This window comes from Lepidothrix coronata, unplaced genomic scaffold (assembly GCF_001604755.1).
Source record: "Lepidothrix coronata isolate B3197 unplaced genomic scaffold, Lepidothrix_coronata-1.0 Scaffold68, whole genome shotgun sequence".
NCBI classification, from domain to species: domain Eukaryota; kingdom Metazoa; phylum Chordata; class Aves; order Passeriformes; family Pipridae; genus Lepidothrix; species Lepidothrix coronata.
This window is the reverse complement of record NW_016690248.1, coordinates 660,446-675,828: the sequence shown is the minus strand read 5'-3', so window position 1 is coordinate 675,828 and position 15,383 is coordinate 660,446. Positions and strand designations below refer to the sequence as shown.

Genomic DNA, 15,383 nt, shown 5'->3' with positions numbered 1-15,383 from the left:
CCCACAGTTCTTCTTCCAGTAAAGAAGGAAGTTTCTCTAGTTCTACCCCTATGGGTCCACCGAGAGTTGAAACTGGCTTAAGCCATAGCCACAACCAAGAGGCAATGCTGTGGTTACACTTCCTTCCGTCATACAGCTTCTGCCCCTCTCCCTTTTGTCAACACAACTGCCCAAGCAGGCACATGATGAAGCAGCCCACAGACCTGATCAACAGTAACATTAAAAGTTGTTTTCCTTTCATGGGCTAGCTTTGCTATGAGCCCTGGCTCACTGCACAGCTGTATGAATGCTTATGCTGACACAAGGGGTGAGGTGCCAGAGAACAGGAATAAATGGCCAGAGAAAGGGAGGCTCAGCACCTCTCTTTCAGGAATGCTGAAACTACTCAGGCAGCTACCGTTCTTCTGTTCCCTCAACTGCTACAAGCACAACAAGCAGGAATGGGTGCAACTGTGTCTGAGGGTGATGGAAATCAGTGCACAGGTCCCCAACTCTCTCCTGCTTTGTTCCCAAATGGATGGAGCTGACTCAGATTTTTTGATGCTTCTTCTCTGTTTGTCATTAGAGAACACTGTATGTGCTCTGTGTGTGGCATGACTATCCACAGGGCTGAAATTGCCTTTCCTTGCATTTCATCTTCATTATGATTTTTGATGGCTGTCTCACTCTGTCTCCTCAGGGTGCTGGTTTCACTGTGAGGAAGAGTTAAAACAGACCACTCATCTTCTTTCCAGTGGTTTTAGATTTGATCTTTTAACCTTTAGACTTTCCAAACTGGGTAAGTATACTGTGCTGAAGAGCATGATGAACATGTGAACAGAGTGGTTTTGGCCACAGCCAGAGAGGCTTCTTCCTCAAGAAAGCAAGCCTTTCATCCTGCTGCTTGTGTGGGAAGGAAAACGGAGGTGAGGTGGCATGGTGCTTCACCCTGGGAACTAGCAGGAACCTCTCCTGTGGCATTTACTGCTTTATGAAAACTATTGTTTTCCCTGAAGTTAGGGGATGCGTTACTTTTCAAGGATTCATAATCTTCTTGTTAGCACTTTTCCTTCTTCAGCGATCTTCTGGTATAACACTAAAACACAACAAAGAACTAAACTCACTGCATTAAAACAAGCTCAGAGTAGAGAGGGGACACTATGGTGGAGCCACATCAGAGCTAGAACAGTGAAAATGTGTATTTGGGCTCAGATTCTCAGCTCTAAAAAACCTGGGCTGTACTTTTCAGGGGCACAAGAAAAGTGTTACATATACTGGGTTTGGAAAACTTTTGGTTCAGACTTTGGGCTTGAAAATCTTTCAGCATCCAGAAATACACAGCAACAGTCTCTAAGGTAGTATTAACATTACAGAAGGGGATTGTGGAGTTATAATAGACATGTTCCACAGAAATGTCTTAGTCATACTCAACAACAGTGAAACAAGGAAGTATCAAGAGAAGACTAGAAATCAGGACATCACCATGACACTGCATGGTGAACCCATCATGAACATGATATGGAAACCCACTTCCTCGTCTTAAAAAAGAAGGCATTAGAAACAGAAATGGTTCAATGAAGGGCAAATATTGAATAGCTTCCATTCATGGTATCACTAAAAAGACCAGAATTTGCCAGCTGGCAAAAACTGACGGGAAACACAACACAACAGAAGTCTATAAAAAAATTAATATAACAGAGAAATTGAATAGGAAATTATTCCAACACAAGAACCAGCAGGTTTTTTTTTTCTTTTGCAATCTAGCACATGTTGGTTCAAAGCCAATGAACAAAGGTGGTCTCCACATAACATGCTAGTTCAGCTTTGGAACTCTGAGCCAGAGGACACCGTAAGGGCCAGAAGCATGTATGAATCCACAAAGTAAAGGGGCAATCTAATGGAAGGAAAAAATCATCAGAGAATAGGAAATGCAGTGACACCAAATGCTGCTAAAGAACACGCTGAGGTGTAGAGAACCAGCAGGATACCCCAGGGAAGTATCACTGGACGATTAAAGTATCCCTGTGATCTTCCTTCAACATTTAGCACTGGCTACACCTGCAGACAGGACGCTGTGGCAGACAGGCAATGGAGCTGACCTTCCAAGTCTTCTCTTATGCATAAAAAGGCTGAGTTAAATAAGCCATGTAATACAAACCAGGGTGATGACAATAAACCTTTGTGAAAATCCACTTTTCAAAACCTGCTGCATCTCTAGACCTGATCTTACTCCTGTGTGCATGCACTCAGGTGGACCCAGTGTGAAAACCATTTGAAATAATTTGCCTTTTTCCAACTATAGGTTGCTGTACAGAGAAAAACAGTTTCCTGGCCTAGGCTGGAGTTTCCTTTCTTTGTATCTACACTTTAAGTGAAAATTATGTACACCATTAAACTGTTAAGGTAATTTATCCTTACACTTTCTGCTCAACAGGTTTGCTTTGTTTCAAAAGTATGTTTCGTGATAGTTATAGCTATGTGTATGTAATTTTGTGGTTAAAGTAGAAGAGAGAGGAAAACCTTGGTTCCCACAGGAAATGTAACTCAACCTCTTGCAAGTAGGTAACATTTTTGCCATATCAGTGTGATAAAGAACTTCAGTGATAAACAAACCCTGCCAAGGTTTACACCTGTGTGCAAATGCCTGATGTATCTAGCTTGAAAGAGGTTAATGAGATTTTTCCACGATTCAGATTCTGCTGGAGGATTCTTCTGGGTGGGAATGGGGCCTGAGACAGTTCTGTTAGAAATGATGTGATAAAACACCATGACAGTTGGGTCTGGTTCTGGGGGCTAGGATTTGACTCTCTTTCTGCAGAGGTCTCTGATGAGGCAGGAATATTTTTCCCGTAGGCCTGCGGTCTCGGGGCAGGGAGAAACTGACATTTTGTTGGTCATTTCACGGGGGATGGGAAGGGAAAATACTCCTACCCCATGGTCAATACCGGCCGCGACAGACCAACGCCAACTGTGCAGTCCCCCAGAGGGGCGGTGGGGGCTGGGGGGCGGCAGGACCCCTTCCCTGCCCTCGCCGCGGGGCAGAGGCAGCGTGGGCTGCCCGCAGCAGCCCGCCAGTGGCGCAGCCCCACGGCCCTGCCGCAGATACGCGTGGGGCTCCCCGCCGGCAGGGCCCAGGCACTGCTGGGGCGGGGAAGGGGCCGCCCTCAGTCGCCCCTGCCCCGCAGGGCTATTGTTGGGCGGCGGGGCGGGCAGGGCTGTGGGGCCGGTTCTCTCCCTGCCCGCCCGCCCGCGCTCCCTCCCTCCGTCCCTCTGTCTCTCTCTGCCTGCGAGTTTACCCAGCAGTGCTCTGGTGCGGGCGCGTTTCCGCCGGTTTTTCCTGTTGGAGAAGGGAAGGGGGAGCTGTTTTCTCTGTCTCTCTTCGCTCTCAGTATATTTTGTATCCCTTTTCTCCTCCTCCTTCTCCTCCTCCTCCTCCTCCTCCTCCTCCCCGGCTATCTTTGTCTGGCTCGCAACACCCCGCTCCAGCCCCGCGCCCCTGCCCCGCCGCCGCCGGGACGCGCAGCCCGTGCCCTCCGGTGCCCGGCGCCGTTGGATGCGAGGGCAGCGCCGCGGGAAGGGCTGGGAGGCGGCGGGGGCTCCGCCGCGCCGCTGGGCGTGAGCCGCCCCCCCATGCGAGAGCGGGGCCGCGGCTGCCACTGCCGGCTCCCGGCGTGAGCGCCGCCGGCCGGGCTGGGCCGAGCCGAGCCGTGCCGTGCCATGCCCGGGCGCGGGGCGCATCGTGAGGCTGCCAGAGGCTGCCGGCCCCGGCGCCGCTCCTGCCGCCGCCGCCGCGACATGGTGTGAGCCCGCTGCCGCCGGGGACGCGCGGGCACCCACCAACCCACCCACTCACCCACCGACCGGCCGGCCGGGATCCTCGGGAGGATCCAGCCCCGCAGTGCAACGCGGGAGGACAGACGGACAAACCGCAACACCCCCTCTCCTTCCTTCTTCCTTCCTTCACCTCCCTCTCCCCCCTCCTCCTCCCACCATCCATCTATCTATCCATCATCCCCCCCGCCAACCCCTCCCAATGCTGAAGAGTTTCAACCCGGCGGGGCTGGAGTGAAGAAGGGAAGGGCGGAAGGGAGGAGAGGAGAACAGCGGAGCGGAGCTTCGCCCAATTCACAGCTGCTCCAGGGAGGGGGGAGCGGCCTCGCTATTATTTAACAGAGAAGAAAAAAATACTAAAGGAAAAAAAAAAAGAAGAGACGGGAAAATGGCGAACGATTCTCCTGCAAAAAGTCTGGTGGATATCGACCTTTCCTCCCTGCGGGTGAGTGCCGGTGCCGGGGGCCGGGGCGGGGGCCCCCCAGGGCCGGCGCGCCCCTTGCCGGGGCTGCCGGTCCGGCGGGGGTGGGAGCGGCCGGTCCGGGCCTGGGGCCTGGGGCCGGTGCCGGGGCGCGGGGGGCCCGCGGCCGCGTGGGGGGAGCCCTCCCGCGGGGGCGGGCGGGGGGAGCGCGGCCCTGGGCTGCTTTTCCTTTGTTTGCATGTATTGGCATGTGCGTGGAAAAGCAGGGCGCAACAGCTGCACGCCGCCAGCAGCCGGGCTCGCTGGCTGGGCTCTGCCAGCAGCCATCGCCTCACAAAAATGTAATAATCTCGCTTCTCTTCTCCCCCTTCCCCCCTCCCCCCCCGACCCCTTTGCCCCTTCCTCCTCCTAGGACCCCGCTGGGATTTTTGAGCTCGTGGAAGTGGTTGGCAATGGCACGTACGGGCAAGTTTACAAGGTTTGTGCAGAATTTTTTCTCCTTTTATTGTTGCCGATTTTCCAGAGGGTTCCCGGTGCCTGCGCCGGGCTGGGCACACGGCTGCAGGCGAGCCACCCGCTGTGGCAAACGGAACAGTGAGGGGTGGTAAAAGTGTTGTCCTTGTCATTGTTGCTGGCCGTGACAAGTTTGTCAGCCTCTTGGCTTCTGCTTTTTCAAAGGGGCACAAATTGCTCTCCTAAGTACCCATCCTGAAATGGTGAAATAGCTCTTTATTGTCCTTATTCCTCCCTGTGCTCCCTCTAGAGAAATGACCAAACCAAGTGGACGCTGTCAGAATGTGGCCAGGTTATACAAATAGGTCCACAGGCTTATTCTAATTTGCTGTTGGAAATCCTCATGGAAGTTGCTGCTGCTGCAGTGACTTTAGACAAAGACATTGTCCTTAATTAAAATTGTCACCCGGTTTCCTTGTTGGAAAACCTTCAAAGTGCTGAAGCTACAGAGTTGGGGGCGAGTGCATCTGATCCCACTGGGCTGTGCTGTAATGGGGGGTGCAGAGTGACAGTAATAAGTGATTGAAGCAGGAAAGCTTATTTTGTGAAAACCAGAATTCCCAGAATAACCTGTTTGACAAGTGTATGACTTTAGAAAATAGAAATCGGACAGTGCCCATGTGGGTGTGAAACTAGCCTACTTTTTTTTTTGTTTCTTTTTTCCTCTTTAGTGTGCAGTCACTGGAACAAACAAATCTTGAGATTGCATGACTGCAGTGAGTGTTAGCTACCAGGATGACTAATTATTCACACAGACTTAATACTTGGCTTAAACTGTAAAAATGCAAGATACGTTTGGAGAGGGAAGGAGAGAGAACTGAAAGTAGCTGAGAATGCCTAGCTGTTTGTTTTGTTTTTTTGTCGTTTTTTGTTGTTGTTGGTTTTTTTGTTTTGGTTTGGTTTTTTTGCTTATAAACAAGGCAGTGTAATTGGTGAGTTTCCCTGATGGCAAGATACTGCTGCTTGCAGCTCCAGTAACTAAATAAAGCACTTTGGTGCCTCTTCTGCAAATGAAACGCGTGTCAGTATGTTTTGAGGGCGTGAACCTCAGCCTTCCTGATGGAGAAGTAGTCTGCCTGCGCAGTGTGTGAATTGCATTTTAAGACTTGAGGTGGAATAACCAGGCTGCTGCTGTTGGCATAGAGATGGAAAAAAGGATGTGGCTCGAAAAGTCAGAGGAGAGGAGGGAGATGAGTAAGAAGCTGCACTTTGACACAACTATGACCATTTAATTTTTTTCTGCCATTTTTTTTCTGAAAATTGAAATGACACAATTTAATTTTTTTCTGTAATCCTTTTGCTCCCAGAGCTTGCATCAGCTGAACCCTTTAAAAAAAAAAAAAAAAAAGTAGGGCGTGAATGTGTGACTTGAAACTCTCCTGTTAATTATTACAATTTGGTGCATTGTTTCTTGGTTTGCTTGTTAATGCTTTGAGTTAATGGGCAAAGTTTTCTGTGGTTTAACAGTCTTGACGATAGAAATTTTAAATTTATTTTTCCTTAGGTACGCTAGAACTCTCCCAGAATAGTTAGCATTAGAAATTAAACTCAACACATGCATTTATTGACATGGAAGAGCTGAATGAAGACCTGATGTCTAAGGGCATTGCGTCGGTGTCACTGATAACAGGGGGAGCAACAGGCACTCTCCTTGCTTGCTATAGAGTCTGCCAGACAGTAGTGGATTGACAGTTGTTTAAGGTTGGGTTGGCACTGCTTCTTCCTCTTAGGCATTTGCCCACATTTATATACAGAGACTGAAAATCTGGACACCTAACAGAGCCTTACATAAACAAAAAATACTGAACCAAAAGACTTCCTTGCTGTGATAAACATCCTTTGCAGGGCTAAGGGTTCGACTTGATGATCCTTGTGGGTCCCTTCCAACTCAGCACATTCTCTGATTCTGTGATCTTTCTTCTTAAAATAATGAAGTTATGTAAAAAAAAATTAATTATTGCAATAGTATTTAACTTTTCTTGGCCACTTTTTTGTTAGGAAAAATGCTCCAGGAACACCCAAAGGTGAAACTCTGTGTGTACATTTTGAGGGCTTTCGTAGGAACTGCATAATCGAGGGAAAAACGAGGTTACGCTGTGTTTGCTTGTTGCTTTCCGCTTTCCTCCTACCCAGCAACCACTTCTTGAAATCCCTCTTCCTGGATGGTTTTATTTCCCTTTTAAGCGGTCTGTCATCCCCAAGGACTGGGGGGTGGGGTGTAGGTTGCCTTTGAGGAGCCGTGCTCCGAGATGTAGTTTGATGTACTTCCACATTCGAGTATAGGCATCAGCGATGATGTCACCCGGGAGCGGGATTGGCTGGCTACCTGCCACTGCGGGGAGGACACGGAGGGAGTGGGAGAGGGCATGACGTTATCTCTTTGTCTAGCTCATAAACCCGGTGATGATGCCGAAGGTCGTTTGCCTTGCTGGGGAGTCTGCTTTCCAGCAGCTGTGGGAAGGGGACTGCGCCGACCTGTTGAAAAGCAGAAAACAGCCCTGTTTTATTCCTCTTTGCCTTAACTGAGCTTGCTGGAAATAGCTGATCTCTCTAGCTAGTGATATTTCTGTAGCTGGTTCTAACTTAGCTTTTTATTTAGCTGTATATAGGTGTATAGATGTATAAGCAAGCAGGAAATGTGAGGGCAGCACTTGGATATTTGGCACCTAAATACAAGTGGAGTTACTCCCTGTCACAGAGCAGTGTGGACCCTCCTGGGATTTTATGCCATTGAATGGGTTGGTTTATGCGAAGTGTACTGTGGGCCTGAGACCATAGCGATGAGGTATTAAAAATACTAAGTTTTATTCTGCTGTGCCTAAATTGGGGTAATGAGTTTAAACTGAAAGAGAGCAGGTTTAGATTAGATATTGGGAAGAAATTCTTTACTGTGAGGGTGGTGAACCTGGGAACAGGTTGCCCAGAGAAGTTGTAGATGCCCCATGCTTACCAGTGCTCAAGGCCAGGCTGGAATTGGGCTTTGAGCAACCTGGTGTAGTGGAAGGTGTTTCTGCCTATGACAAAGGGGTTGGCACTACATGACCTTTAAGGTCTTTTCCAACCCAAACCACTGTGTGATCCTATGATTGTGAAGTCTGTAGAGTTTACATTATTTTCATCTTCGTAACCTTGCTTACACGTCTCCCATGTAAAGAAGTCTTGCGTTTCAAGAGGAACTTGTTACAAAATGGTGAACAGTGGGGGGGGGGGGCAAAAAGAGCCTGAGGTTCCCCAGCCCTGGGTAGCTAAAAGAAAGGGGTGTTTTGAGGAAGCCTTTGCCAAGCGCAGGGCAAAGGGCAGCGGTGGGGGTGGCTCATTTGTCCTGCGGCCAAGCAGAGCTCCTCTACTGCTCCTCTGAAATCCCAGGGAATCAAAGTCCGCATGGAAGTTGTTTGCCCTTTTATAGTTGATGCAGACCCCGAGAACAATGGCGTGGAAGTTGCGTCGCTTAGATTAGTTAGAAAGCAAAGGGTTAAACGCTGCCAAGTACAGCCGGCAGCGTTCCCTCGGAGCCGAGGCAGGAAGGATCGGCCACAGAACCCCCTGGGTCGGCAGTCTTAAAACTTTTAAGGAGCCTCGCGCCTTTGCTGGCGTTGGGAGGGAGGAATTTCCCTTCAGTAGGTCGGAGTCAGCTGGCGGGAGCCGAGCGGCGTGTGCGGGCCGGCCCGGGCAGCGCCCTGTGCCCGCGGCGGGCGCACAGCGGGCAGGAGCTCCCACCGCGGCCCCGCCGCCCCTCCTTCCAGCAGCCTGTGCCACCTTCCGCCAGGGGCAAGCAGGGGAGGATGTGAGTGGCACAGGAATCGGCAAGAAATAATGGTGTTAGCATGCAACTGTGCTTTTTGTGCTTGCTGCTGGCTTGTGGTGCGGTTGGGATGGGGGATGGATGTGCCGCCCCTCTTCTTTCCTCTTGAGTGAGGCCAGTCCTGCTTCGGTGTAACTGGAACTTGTAGCCAGCTCACAAAGTGATCGGCTGCCGTAAGGGTTTTTTTTGATCTTTTGCAAGTAGTGGAGAAGCATTTTTAGCATTGCTGCGGTTAGATTTTAGTTTTTCACATCCAATTGTAAGCTTAATTTGAAGTTTGGCTTGCACCAAATGAAAACGCTTCTGAAATTGGTCTCAAGATAAGGTTCGAACTAGGTGTTTGCTTCCCTTCTGTGTTTTCTTTTTGTTGTTGTTGTTTTATTGCAGAAATTACCTGTGAACTAAAGGCAACTGGTTAATACTTTTAAAATTTCGAAGTTTCTACCACCTGATCGTTCATGGAGGCTTCTTAACTCTGCTATTGAGACTAAACTGTGTTACCTTGCTCAGTCACTTCTGGTTTTTTGTATGTGTGTGTGTCTGTTTTTTAAGACATATAACACTTTAAAATAGCTGTTGTGAGTGTGCTGTTACATCTCACAGGTAGACATTGTAATTCTCTTGTGGCAGCAGTGACTGGGGGGGAAGGATATTTTTGTGGGAGTTCTGAGACGTAACAGGAGTGCACCAGAAAGATGAGAATTGGGGTTGATACTCCTAATTGCCCTCAACGCAGGCTGGTGTGACTTTCTGAGAGCCTTGTAATAGTTAATTCATAGTGAAGGCTTCTTTTGTTGATTTATGTTGCAGCCTTCCAAAACTGCATGTAAATGATGTGTATTGTCTAACGGCTGGCTCGTAAAAGGAAATGATGTAAGATGTGATCGTTTAAATGCTGATTTGAAAATAAATTAAAACTTGTATAAATGTTTTCCCATGCTAAGGATACCCTGTTTTTGTCTTAATGGAGCTTATATCTTAGGAGGTGACTGTGTTGGGGGGTAGGAAGAGACGACAGTGCTTGGTATTCTCTGCTAACTCAGTTAAGGTTTTTTTTCCCACCTCCCTCTCCCCTTTGTTTCTTTCACTGCTAAAGGGACATCATTGTGGATTCAAGTGATTTTGTTAAACATGAATACAATTCCAGTCTTATCACTATAAAGACAAACTGTACTCTGGATCAGTGAGGTCACTGGCTTTCAGGAACTGGTCCAGACCAGCTCTCTCAAGTATGAACTGCCCTTCTTCCCTTCCTCCTCTGATTTTTCGTGGATTGTGTTGCAAAGTGAGTGTCTGCCATTGGAGAAATTGCAAAGGACCAGGCAGTGGCTGGAATACAGACATTTTTTTGGGGTCCTGCAGCTAGATGTTTATCCTCCTGTCCTCTCCCAAACTGGCTGAACTTTTGACCAGTTCTCCATCACCCAAATCCTTCTTAATTAAATATAGAAAAGCTAGGCAGGTGGCCAGTGGGGATTACTGATATTTATTTTTATTAAAAAAAAAAGAAAAAGAGAAAAGAAAGCAATGTGTCAATTGTGGGTAACCACATGTCCCTCTTATTCTTCCTCCCCCAGTCCATCTGTCTGTTTGCAAAATGTGTGGGTTTTTGTATTTTGTCTTAAATCAAATTGCAGGTTCCTGGGGCAGGGACTCATTATTCCTGGAGTAAATAGAAGAGGACCCAGCACTCTGGGACATGGGAACATGAGTGTGTGCAGGGCTTTGAGGTGATGGATGGAAAAAGATCTAGCCCAGAGTTTTATGCTGACTCTTAAGAATTTTTTTTAGCTTTCTGTAGGAATATATTTCAACTGGTGCGGATAAAATTTCAGTTGAAATCATCTCGTACTCTCTCTTTCCTTTTTGCATGCATGTGCTCTTTCCCCATTGGCAATGGTAGGGGTCATTTCTCTGGGTTTGTATAGGTGGATGGTTTTCCCCATCAAGGTCTCTGCACCTTGCTCCAGGCATGAGGAAGGTGAGCTTTATCGGTAAGGCCCAGAGTAGGGGTTTTTAGTAGTTTTGGGATATTGAAGAAAGACGAGGGGAAAACCAGGGAGCTACACCTTCCATTTCTTGTTTAATTTTTGCTCTCTCCTAGTAATGTTGCCTAGTTTGGTGACATGTTGTAACTTCCAGGCACCAGAGCCTTGACGGTAGTGTGCAGAAATGCATGGTTTGGGCTCTGTGATGATAGCAGATCTGCGCCTCCCACCCTAGGGAATGATGTAGAGGAACGTCCCCAAAGGGAATCCGGCATTACAAGAGGTGCTCACCCTTTGCATTTCCCTGCCTTCAGCATATACATTTTTTTTAGTATAAATTTTTTGACTAGAATTGTAGCTGACTTTTCTCATGTGGTCTAGTGTGTGTTTGTGTATATGCATTATGTTCTAGTCATCTTCTTTTCAAGTGGTACTTTCTGTTGCAAGAGTGATTTCAGCTCAGTAGGTAGTGTACCTATCTTTCTGAGATCTGTTTTCCTTGGAGGAAAGTGGTATTTTTGTTTTTCCCGTTTTACATTTCTGACTGTACACTCTGGCTCCCCAAGATGGTGAATGACATTGATATTTAAGATCAGTAGCATTGACTTGCAGAATGTGAGCTTGACTATAGTCAAAAGTTACAGTAAGATCCTTATCTGTGTCATTATTTTAGGTCCCAGCCCACAGAAAGTGGTGGAAAGAATTCAGCTTGCTGAATGAGAGGTGGATTTGGAAGGGGATCTCATAGCTTTGCTCAAGAGTTCTCTTATCAAATACCTTATGTTTGTAGTTATGCGTCCCTGATTATTTCTCAGGTCAGCACAGGCTCAAGAAAAGATACTGTTGGCTATAAAATCGGGCAGCTATGGGAAGGAGGAGGAAAAAATGCACAGCTGAACATACCTCTTGAGAACTTTGGGCTTTGAATATAGAGGATTTTGACATTGCATCTCAGTATTATTTCCAAAGTGTATTTTCTGCCTTGAATGCGGCGTGAAACACTTTCACAGAGGCACAACAAATACGGCACTGATTACAAACTGTGGAGTGCTGCGGAATGGTCAATATGCTGTTGAGAAGTTCATTGTACCTCCACCTAAGCCTCACTCTTGGTCCCTTGTCGTGTCCTGAGCAAGGTTTGATGTATCTTCTCCCAAGTGGCCACGGGACTCTGCAGTCCTAACTTGTGTGGTGTCCATTTCACTGTTAGAAAAAGGACAGAGCAGCTTTCCGAAAGAGAAGCAAATGCAGACTGTAGTCCTACAGGCAGAGCAGTCCTCCACTCTCTCAGGCTTTGTCGTCCTGCAGCAGAATGAAGTCTGCTGTTCTGAGTGTAATGAATAACTACAATATGACCTCAGTGGTGGTGATTTTAATTTTCTGCTGATTGGGAAATCTCCGAAAAGCACCACTAAATAAAGATGAAATCACAGACTGGGGAGTGGAGATGCTGACCCTTGCAGAAGACTTGCACTTCTCAGGCACATAAGGATTGGAAAGATGTATGGATGCAGAAGGCTTCTTTGTACTTTATTTAGAAATTGGTGCAGCTAACTCCTATCTCTAGTGCCCTGTGCAGCTCAACTGTAGCAGGCATGAAGGGTGTTGACATCTCCCAGGGATTCTCCTGTGTCCTCCTCCTGCTTGACCTTGCATTATAGTTGTAAGTGAAGGATGAAATCTATGGGAAGATTTGGAGTTAGGAAGAGATACTGGAACAGTTGAGAGAGCAGCAGCCTATTGAAGGTGAATTTACAGAAGAAATCAGAAGGTGAAGAAGAATCTGGCTTACATGTTGAGAATTAATAGTGGACTGTTCACAGTTGTGGGAAACAAAAAGTTGCGTTGAGTCAGGAAAGTGTTTAATATAAGAAAAAGTAAGGAACAGCTTAATTGTTGGTAGAAACACATTAGCATATATGATTTGTATTTAAAAACTAATATATATATTATGAAAGTTATATTATGGAATTCATTAGCCAGCCAGGCTGTGGGGCTTATGCACACCAGGGGAATGTTTGTTTACACAGGTTTTTATGCTGATTTTAGCATGGCCCAGGCTGAGGAGACCTCCCTTAGCCCACCTAGCCATGTTGTGACCATATACCAGAATAAGGAATGTCTTTTGGGGGAAATAGTTTAGCACTAGTGGCAAAATGCTGCTTTCCCACTGGAGCTGCCCCTCCCTGAGTTGCTCTGGCACTGTAGCTGTCATTATTATTATGCAAACAGGACACTACAAGTGCCAACAGGTCCTGATCAGCCTGTCTAGCAATTAAACAGCTAATGTGGTAAAACTCCTAACATGGATGCAGTTATACTGGTATTATAGTGCTTATCTGGTATGTCTCCGTCACCTCCATTTGGAGCTGTCCCATGGCATGTTGATAAGAGCTGCTCTCTGTGCAGGGATCACAGTGACTCATAGGTTTGTACCTGTGGCTAAAGGAGCTGCATGGACTATAGCCACTCCTCCTGGAGCAAGGTCTGGCCCTGGAGAAGGTCTGCTATGGGCTGGGGTCAGGGATGTGGCTGCTGGCACTGTTGGTGGTGTGCCATGGCCATTTGTCTGCTTTGTCCCCTGCTCCTGTGTGACTTGAGCACCCCAGTAACTCCCTGGCTCTGGGGCTGTTGGTGAGGTCCACTTGCTTAATGCTCTTCTTACCACCCTGGCCGAGGAAGCCCAAAAGGATCCCTCTGGTCATCTTAGATCTGCAGCTTTGGAGGCATGGATGCTGCCCCACTCCGTACCTGCCTCTGAGGCTTTTTCTTCTTCTAGCGTTGCTTTCCACATGGAAGTGCAAGTCCACATGTCCATTTATGACACCCTTCTGCTTTCTCTGGCTACTCACTCTATGGTGTATTATCCTCCCAAATGACTTCTCTTTTTGGTATGTTCATGGAGTTCCCCTTAGCTTCACTGCATATTTTAGGGTTCTGAAAATCGTGCTGGTTTTAGGTATAAATGTTTGGGTTACCATCATTCTATGTTGGACCAGTCCATGGTGTGGACTTGTTGGCTCTGGTTCCTGCACCTAGCAACTTCACTGGAGGACAGAGGTGAAATGGGAGAGTGTTACTTAGGTAGGTAAAAAAATGGCAGCTTGAAATAATTAATTGCATCAAATCTGAATTTTATTAACTTCTGGAGGACTACCAAGGCCATAGTTTACTCCTTCTGGTTTACCTCAAAGCTGATGCACTTTGTTTAGGATTTTTGCATTTGACACTGTTAAAAATTACTTGAAGTCTTAAAAATACAACAGTCAATTTTAGTTAAGCTCTGGTAATTTCAATTGCTTCTTCATGAGATTTTGTGAGAGTAGCTGTAGGGGATGACAGTGGGCAAGAGTTCATGATTCTAATTTTAGCTGTAAGCTCAAACCAAAATAAACTGGTCTCAAAACTTGCTCACTAAACTTTGAGCTGCCTAATGATATTGGGTTCTTTGGTTTTCAAATTCAGGAAAGAAAAGCTTACAGTCCACGGACCTTAATGTGTTATCACAAAGTATACTGTGCCCTACTTGGGTTTATGTATCTTAGAGTCAGGGACCCCCCAGTATTATTTAGGTTTATTATTTTTCTTCATTTTTATACTTCCCAAGGGAAATTCAGTACAGTACCTAAAAGGAAGCATAACTGTGCAAAGCTCTTCTCAAAAGGGAATACTTGTAGCTGAGTTATAAATCCTTACATGTAGGATGTACCCACATAAAGAAAATCAAAATGCTGATGGACTCTTAGCTGTAGTCCACTACCATGTGCTAATGCAACAATCAAAATAATGCTTGGGGGAACTGGTGCAGCAGAATTTGCAAATAATGATGAGGTGTTTGCTGACTGAAAGCCCTGATTAAGTTTCTTTTGTGCTTCCCAAAAAAACTGATAGTGCTGTTTAGCTCCAGTTATTAGTGGCCTGATAGGTGAAAAATGCATTTTGTAGTAAGAGCTGTTGATACACACAGATGCTCAGTAATTTACAGCTTGTTTCTGTACAATGGGCTTGGATGGTACTTTTGAAAGATGCTTAAGTAGGGGTGGGCTGCTTACTGTCCTTGTACCTTTAATCTGAGCTGTGTGCTCTAGGACTCACGGCGGGAGTGGGGGGAGGAAGAGGCAGAACAGGGGAATGGCATCTGAGAATAACTACCCTAGGATGAGATATTGCTCTTTACCTGAGTCTTTGTCTGTTAGTTAAAATGGGAACTTTGGATGAATATCTCAGTTTTATGTCTTCTAGATGTCTTAGGATTGGAGAGGTTGACCCCACTCTGTACCATGCATGTAGCAGCTCCTACAGTCCCATCTACTTCGTGGGATATATAGTAGGAGTGAAGATACCTTTGTAAGTGGAAATATGAAAGTGATTGACATGTGAAAGCCCCCTTGCCCATCGCGGAAGGGAAACATCCATTTTCTCAAAAGACTCATAAGTAAATGACCTGTTTTTGCGTTTCCCAAGAGGTGAATGTGCTTGCCCTGAATTGGTATTCTTTGCACTCTTATGTGGAGGCTGGGAACTTACCCATAGATAGGTTTATTTCTGCAGAAGTTCTGAGGGATCTGGTTGAGAAGAACTATCAATGTAAAAAGCAGTCAGTGCCTTGAGTCTTTTCTGTGTGCCTCAGCAGTAAGCACTGGGGTCTTTCCTGTTCAGGTAAATTAAACTTTTATTGAGAATCCATTTAATCTGGGTTACTGTTTTTCAGGAGAGAATTATGGAAATACTTTAGTTTTTTTGATAGTGTTGATAAGGATTGTAATTAAGTGCCTGACATTCAAACTGGTTTTTCCAAATGTCTGCTTCTCTGGAGGGTATACTTTCCCATCAAACCTGTTTGTTTTTT

General features: G+C 46.5%; 1 protein-coding gene across 11 annotated transcripts in view; it reads left to right on the top strand.

The window, feature by feature from the left end:
- The first annotated feature begins 3,814 nt into the window (after positions 1–3,814).
- The window catches only part of MAP4K4 (mitogen-activated protein kinase kinase kinase kinase 4), a 170,543-nt gene continuing 158,974 nt past the window's right edge, over positions 3,815–15,383 (top strand). For 6 of the 11 annotated variants that reach the window (XM_017818403.1, XM_017818405.1, XM_017818401.1 and 3 more), the window contains exons 1-2: positions 3,816–4,255; positions 4,644–4,709. In XM_017818403.1, coding sequence (XP_017673892.1) covers positions 4,199–4,255; positions 4,644–4,709 — 123 coding nt within the window. In that variant the 5' untranslated portion in view covers positions 3,816–4,198. Of the gene's footprint in view, positions 4,256–4,643; positions 4,710–15,383 lie in introns of all 11 variants that reach the window. The other 5 variants (XM_017818411.1, XM_017818409.1, XM_017818410.1 and 2 more) reach the window with 2 other exon arrangements.